Raw genomic sequence first — 7,739 nt, 5'->3', positions numbered from 1 at the left:
ATGGTGAACCATTTCTATGTGAACGCCGGTCCTAATCTAGCACACTCTAGTGCACTTGCACTAGTCATGCAAGCCTCGCGGTCTAATCCTAGTCGTTACTTGGTTGAACGATGTAGTGGTGATTCATTTGTTTTATTGGAGACGAATGAACAAGAGGTAGAGCATTTAATTAACACTCTAAAAGCAGATTGTGCAACAGGATGGGATGGTATTTCTGGAAATTTATTAAGACGATACCAACACCTTATTATACCGCCGCTCACTTATATATGTAATTTGAGCATTTCCACGGGAGTCTTTCCTGACCAATTCAAACGGGCTATTGTACACCCAATTTACAAGGCGGGGGATCGAAAACTTTTAAACAATCATAGGCCCATCTCTGTCCTGCCAGCCTTGTCAAAGATCCTCGAGCGCATTCTAAACAACAGGTTGGTAAATTATCTGGAAACTGGCCAATTTCTATCAGATAACCAGTACGGGTTTCGAAGGGGTAGATCCACTTCTGACGCAGTCCATAATTTGGTCGATCATGTTGTTGTCAGCTTGGATAAGCGGTACGGGTGTCTTGGTGTGTTTTTGGATTTGGCTAAGGCCTTTGATACTGTTTCAATACCCCGACTTCTGCATAAGCTCCAGGCATTGGGACTGAGGGGCCTGCAGTTAAATATTTTTGAGAGCTATCTCACAGGTAGGTCCCAATGTGTTAGAATTGGTGATTATACTAGCGTTTCCCAACCTATCACCTTTGGGGTCCCTCAGGGAAGTATTCTGGGTTCTACTCTTTTCCTGGTGTATATTGATGACCTTTGTAATTTACAACTTCAAAACTGTAAAATTTTCTCATATGCTGATGACACTGCACTGATATTCACCGGGGTAAATTGGTATGAAGTTTATCAATCCGCCCAGTCGGGCTTTGACGTGATGAGGGAGTGGCTAGAAGACAATCTGCTCACACTTAATGTGGACAAGACTAGAGTGGTGCCTTTTTCGTAACCATACTCTACCGCAAAATTATCTTAAGTTTACTGTTATCTCCACCCAGGTGCCGGGATCTGAGGCTGTCGTTTTGAAAACTGTCAACAGCATAAAATATCTTGGTTTGCTACTTGACTCTACACTCAACTTTAGACAATACATACATCTACTGTCAGCGCGCATCCGTAAGCTAATTTATATTTTTAAATGTCTTTGTCATGTGGCAGACGCCAACATCATGAAAATTTTAAATTTAATTTTAATTTGAGTTTGATCTTTTAGGTGTATATAGTTCAATAATGTCAAATGTATTTTTTCACTATTTAAATGTTTTTTCTTTATAAACAATTAATCTTAGTAATACCTTAAGATTGTCATGTGTCAGTTCTAAGGATGAGAGCCTGGTGACTTGTAGTACAGGCGTTAAGCCTTTAACAAGCACCAGCTCCCAAAAATAAGTTATTGCATGTATCTTAAATTACTAAGAACTATATGTACGTATTTTTGTGGAGGAATAAACGTTATTATTATTATTATTATTTCGAGTAGCTTACTCATCCCCTATTTTACTTTAAGGGGTAATTGGTGTAGAACGCTGAAATATTGTTTATTTCTTACAAAAGGCACGAATATGAATTTTCAGATACCTTAGCACATTTATGTGTGTTAAGTAGCCGATATTCGCCCAAGTCATAAAATCCATAAAAATCAATGAAAATAATTCTACAATTCTGCTTGCTGCCGGAAATTGGGGAATATGAACTCTCTTATTTCCCTAATTCTCCACACGTAGAAATACTCAAACCCCCAAATGAGTTGTTTTACAACTCCATTCCCCACATAATCCCCAATCAAGTTTGTAATTCCCCAGACATTTTATTAAGTAGCCTAAAATCGCCATTTCCTATTTCAAACGTAGCTTAAATATCGTCGAGTCGCCGATCACTTCTTTAGTCGCCTCACGATCCCTCGAAGTTATCGAAATGGCGTAAAATCGCCTCATCTGGCACCTCTGGAGATTATACAAATCTAGAAAACTCTGACCTCGGATGTCACTTGTGCTATAACTCTTATTAACTACTATTCCTTGTAACTCCTATTCGAATCCGAGAAAATACAAATATCGCACCTAGAGATAAAACGACACTTCCGCCACCTGCATCGAGTATATAACCAGAAATAGAGACGAAATGTCATTTAATTTGTTTGAAAACTATTCTGCCAAATCATTACTGTGACAACTGCGCTCCGATTGACAGCCCGAATTCGAAACAATTGACGGGTGTCGTCAATTGCTTCACTTCAAATGTCCAGTTTAACTTGAGCTTTGCTATAATGAACGACAATTGCGAAATTACATATATTTAATGTTTAATTACCGGTGAGATGTGATTCCGTTTGTTTTGTAATTAGATGTTTTGCTGTTTTTCCATATCATCGAATGGAATAGCCCCCACACAGCCAAATAAATAGAGAATATTTTTGGAATAGACGGAGACGTACACACAGGTCAGTTGTTGGCGCTGTACTGTTTCAGTTTTCTAATTTGTGATTTCAGTGCAAACGAGACTTGATATGTAAAAGTGATATAGGGCCCATTTACCCGATAAGTTGACAGGGATGGATGGCCGTTATTTCGTCTCTATTTCTGGTTATATAGTCGACGGCCACCTGTGACATTTCGGACCGTTATTTCTCGGATTCGGAACTGATGGGAATCGGAAAAGAAAAAGACAAAACACACTCGAGTATAATTTGGCACCAGAGATAGCCCTACGTTCAAGATAATTTGGGATCTAATTCAGCAAAAACTGCCATCCACTAGTCGCAACGAATATTCGGTCACTTTCGTTCGATTCGGTTTATTGAATCACTATTCGGCCGAATACCTAAAAATAAGAGGAAATAAAAAAACATTATTGCTGCTAAGCCATACTGGAGCGTTATAGCGAAATTATATTCACATGGGACTTGTCAACTTATATATCAAAGTGACGGGCATAGTGGCATTCAGTTCTTCGCGATTTAAAACTCAGAGTGGCACTGAAAGTGTCTTGGATAGATGTGTCGCTTACTACCAGGCGCACGACTTGTTCGCCCCGTCACTTGATATCGTAAAAAAATTTACTCAGATATTAAATTCGGCCGAATACTTGCATATCTAAAAACAGGATTTAAAAAAGATGACAATCCATCAACAATCCATAGTGTAAATTTTATTAATGCTGAAGATGCATTGTAAGTTCGTGAAAACGTAATTTTTGCTCCTTTATATAAAAAGAAGAGCAAAGAAAATGTAACATTTCTAAGCTACTTCTCTTATTACTTATTCAAAGAGTTCGACACTCGGCCGAAGAAGTTCGGCCGAGTGTCGAACAATCCACAACCCTAGAGGATTCCTCGTAGAGAGGCGAAACACGTGTCGGGTATATTTTTGGTGGTGGTACTGTAACTGTGTTATTTATTTTATTAACTTTATGCGGAATGAGGGTGGGAAAATGAACGGAATGATAAAATATTCTGCACAAGCGCAGCAACTTTACAAAATTTAACCTTCACCAGTGGGAGTAGCACGATAATGCGCGACTTGCGATCTCTATGCGAAATCGAAATGCGAATCTCTATGCGAAAATAGCAGTATCTCGCGCTCTATGTCGCTCTCGCGCTCTATGTCGCTCTCGCGCTAGTCGCGCCCTATCGTGCTAGTCTACTACTTCGCTACTGGTTCGCGGAATAGCAAATTAATAGAACTGCCTCCGTAGCCGAACGGTTACCATACTGGACTGTGACGCAGAGGTCCCGGGTTCGATTCCCGGGCCGAGAGAAATAGTTGTATGGCCTACATTTATTTCTCTCATGAGCTTGGATGTAATTTGTGTTTGTCTACACGTGTGTGTCCATGGCACCCGCGATACATGGTTTCCTTAGTGCGGAGCTTCGAGTGTGTGTGTTATTATTATAATTTACTTCCATTTTTATTATCAAATAATTATTATGATAATTATCAAAGAAAACGACTATATTGATTAGATTATTTGTTCCATTACAGCTTAGTCGCGTAGTGATGGATGAGGGTCTACTGAACGACCTTTTGGAGTGCTCAGTGTGCCTGGAGCGGCTCGACACCTCCTCGCGAGTGCTACCCTGCCAGCATACCTTCTGCCTCAAATGTCTCAAGGTGAGTTTTACCTTATTCACGAACAACGGGTCATATATTACATAACTTTTTATAAAAAAATGAAAATGACCTCAAAAGTGCGTGGAACTACATCTATTTGCCAAGTTTTATTGAAATCGGTTACCGGAGTGCGCGAAACCGAAAATTCATCGCCTAGTTTGCCACCCTTAGAGGTGGAATAATTTCTTTAAATTGAATTGGGACCAATACTGAGGTACCCTCTTTCCAAAAAAAAAAGAATCATCAAAATCGTTTCTCAAATGTATAAACAAATACACTAACACTACAATAACAAATAACAAATACACTATAAAGTACAGTCGAATTAAGTCGATGAAAGAAATATAATACAATACAATAATTTATGTCCATCGAACGATCCATCATATGCTATTTTATCCAGCTCAACCTTTGAGGTGTCAGCAAGTTCACGCAGATAGAAGAAGACAAAATAGGCTGTTATTATAACACACCCTCAGCATGGATACATACCACGCTGCATTTACGTGATTGCGGCCTGCAAATGTGGTTAAAACCAGCCAAAAGGAAAATAAAATAAAATAGTAATTATGTCAGACTATCATACCAATAATCTAGCCTTAAAGTAGGATATTCCCAGTACTATGAGTACCAGAGCACAGGTATGAACGCTGAGGTATTAACCTGTGGGTCTACTCTCGCCAGCCGACACACTCCCACACAAATAACTGGACAAAATGATTGCCGCATTATAATTAGTTTCGAATTATTTTTCATCATGATTTGTCAAAATATTTAACAATCAATAAATCCCTAGCTACGATAAAACAAGGCGACCATATGTTGGCCTCTTTTCATAAACATTTTGTATGGAACTACGTATTAGTTTAAATTGGTTATATGTTTTTATATATAATGTGGTTTGCCAACAAGTACATAAATTTATTTAGCGTGTTGTGCATAGAGCAATTTAAAAATAAATTTTTGAATTGGATACCTCCAAAATTAATTCTCATACAATAAATTAATTACAAACTTAGATCGAGTTTTAAATCACTGTGCGACATCTGACCGAAACAATTACTGTCAAATAAGTAATACTCGACCAAATAAAAAAACAATGTCAAGTATGAAGCTTCATTCGCATCATGTGCTTTTTAATTTTGTCGATTATTGCTTATTTCACAGTAATTGGTTCGGACAAATGTTGGACGGAGAACGAGAGTACAGGGCCAGAACACTAGCATAGCACTAATTAATTTTTTAAAAGTGCGTTTCCCAAATTACTCCTCCAGGACTTTCTCATCTAACGCTCATAGTGCAAACCGCTGAGCCACTGAGGTCGTCATATCGACAGGGAACTGGCAACTGGTACTATCTCAATTTTGACAACTTTTGCAGGATGAAGAAAAATCATTTATATAGCATCTGGTTTATTAAACAAAAATACGTAGTGTACATACATACATATGTAATAAAAATATTTAAAAACTACGTGTTTTTGTTTAATAAACCAGCCCCCTTAGCATGGCTACGCATGAAAGTCGCGACACGCGCGATAAAATTAAAATAAGCGCGCGCTATTGGCTATCTAAATTACAACTGATTTCGACAGCCAATAGCGCGCGCTTATTCCAAGTTGTCAAAATTGAGATAGCACCGATTGCCAGTTCACAGTCGATATTATATTTCAATATAGCCACGTTTCCACATAAAATTTACTCTTTATCAAGGAAATAAACATATTATATCTTGAAATCCTCAAATATGATTTGTCAACAAGTGCAAGTCCATAATCCCCGACCATTCTCTGCGGTGGAATTTGCAATCAAAAATATATGTATACCGATGTGCCTCTACAAAAAAAATAATTATGCAAATGATACAATCTGTAGAGAAAACTTTTTATTTTTATTTTTTATAATATCAACTGACGGGACGAACAAGTCGCTCACCTGATGGTAAGCTACACGCCTGTCCATTACCATTGTAGTGCCACTCATGGGCTTTAAATCGCAAAGATCTGAGGGGCACTGTCACTGCGCCCGTCACCCTGAGACATAAGTTGGCAAGTCCTATGCGCCAATTTTCACCAATCATGTTATTGTTTTACTACTAACTTGAAACCCTCAAGTATTTAATCGTTCTTTTGCTGTTACTACGAAACATCAACTTAATTCAGACACAAAAAATCTCCTTAAGAATGTCAACTGCTACTTTTGATTCTCGGACTATCGTTCCCATCGAATGCAGCCGACTCTCGCAGTTAAAGTCTCTACTCTACATTTGTTTTTTCTCAGAGTGACAAGCGGTTGTGGACAGGTGTGTCGCTTACAGTGTCGCAGACATGGTACCCAAAAGGCTGTAACTTGGGTCTTTTCAAAACGAGGGTAAATAGGTGTTATTTAAGTGTGCATGCTACATCGCCGCTTTCCATCAGGTGACCTGGCGGTCAAATGAGTACTTATTTTCTTATAAAAAACTGACCTCCAAAGTCATTAATCCCCGAGTTTGCTATTTTTAGAGGTGGAATATTTTCTTCAAATTTAAATAGGACCACGGCTGAGGTACCTACCCTCTTTCCTACAAAAAAAATCGGTTCACTAATAACATACATACAAACAAAAAAGATACAGTGGAACCTCCTCCTTTTTTTGAAGTCGGTTAAAAACCATTTGACTTATACGATTATGAGGATTTATTCTTTACATATTCATGCTTTCAATAAAATCACATTTTTATTTCCAACAAAACCCTTTTTTATTTGTTGTTAAGCATTATGTTACTTATTTTATTAGCAAGAATGAGTAATTGGAATGTTTGCGAACTAATTCATTTTGATATAATGCTGATTAGATTGTTGATTGTTTTCTTTTCATTGTACACAATAACATAATGATGAATAACTTCTACAATATCAAAGAATTTTGTAGAAGCTTTACAAAGAGACGTGATATTCCCTAAACTTTTGCTAGTTAAACCTACGTAGGTACCTCTCTATTCAAAATTGTCCCTTATTACAACATTATTCAGGACAGAACAGGAGCCAAATACAACAGGACATAAAGCCATTGTATCTTTATTACGTAGATAAACAAATTACACTTGAATACGTCATTTGATAAACGTATCCTAAGAAGGCGGATTCACCTAAAAATAATTTTAGAATTGCTCAATCAAATGTCAAGATAAATATTACATATGAATTTAATATGGTTTTTGCCATCACACTTTTCGATACGAAACCGCGTTAAGCAATTAATTACGCGAAAAAGACGTAGCACGTTTCGGGTCGGGCGGCTCGAGCGGAAGCGAAACGCGCTACGTCTTTTTCGCACAAGACCTGACCGGCTCAAGGCGATAAATGTGGTGAGTCCGTCAGGCGCAGAGTACGCTAATGTGCTAATATTATGATAAATGCGAAGTTTCAAATGTTTGCTATTTGATGACGATTGAGTAACATTTAATTCAATGATGTGGCTGTGGCGAGGATGTTGTACAGCGCCTACGTACGCAGCAAGCTGGAATATGCAGCTGTAGTCTGGGACCCTTATGAAGATAGATACTCTATAATGTTGGAACGAGTTCAGCGTAAGTTTGC

General features: G+C 38.0%; 1 protein-coding gene across 1 annotated transcript in view; it reads left to right on the top strand.

Moving 5' to 3' along the window:
- LOC113239120 (E3 ubiquitin-protein ligase SH3RF3) overlaps positions 1-7,739 on the top strand; it is a 78,889-nt gene that overhangs the window by 3,252 nt on the left and 67,898 nt on the right. Inside the window, exon 2 of the mRNA XM_026475985.1 lies at positions 4,031-4,159. Within this exon, the coding sequence (XP_026331770.1) occupies positions 4,046-4,159 (114 nt within the window). The 5' untranslated portion in view covers positions 4,031-4,045. The remainder of the gene's footprint in view (positions 1-4,030; positions 4,160-7,739) is intronic.

Source organism: Hyposmocoma kahamanoa, unplaced genomic scaffold (genome assembly GCF_003589595.1).
Source record: "Hyposmocoma kahamanoa isolate Upper Pololo Valley unplaced genomic scaffold, ASM358959v1 99599, whole genome shotgun sequence".
NCBI lineage: Eukaryota > Metazoa > Arthropoda > Insecta > Lepidoptera > Cosmopterigidae > Hyposmocoma > Hyposmocoma kahamanoa.
This window is presented reverse-complemented; position numbering and strand designations above follow the sequence as displayed.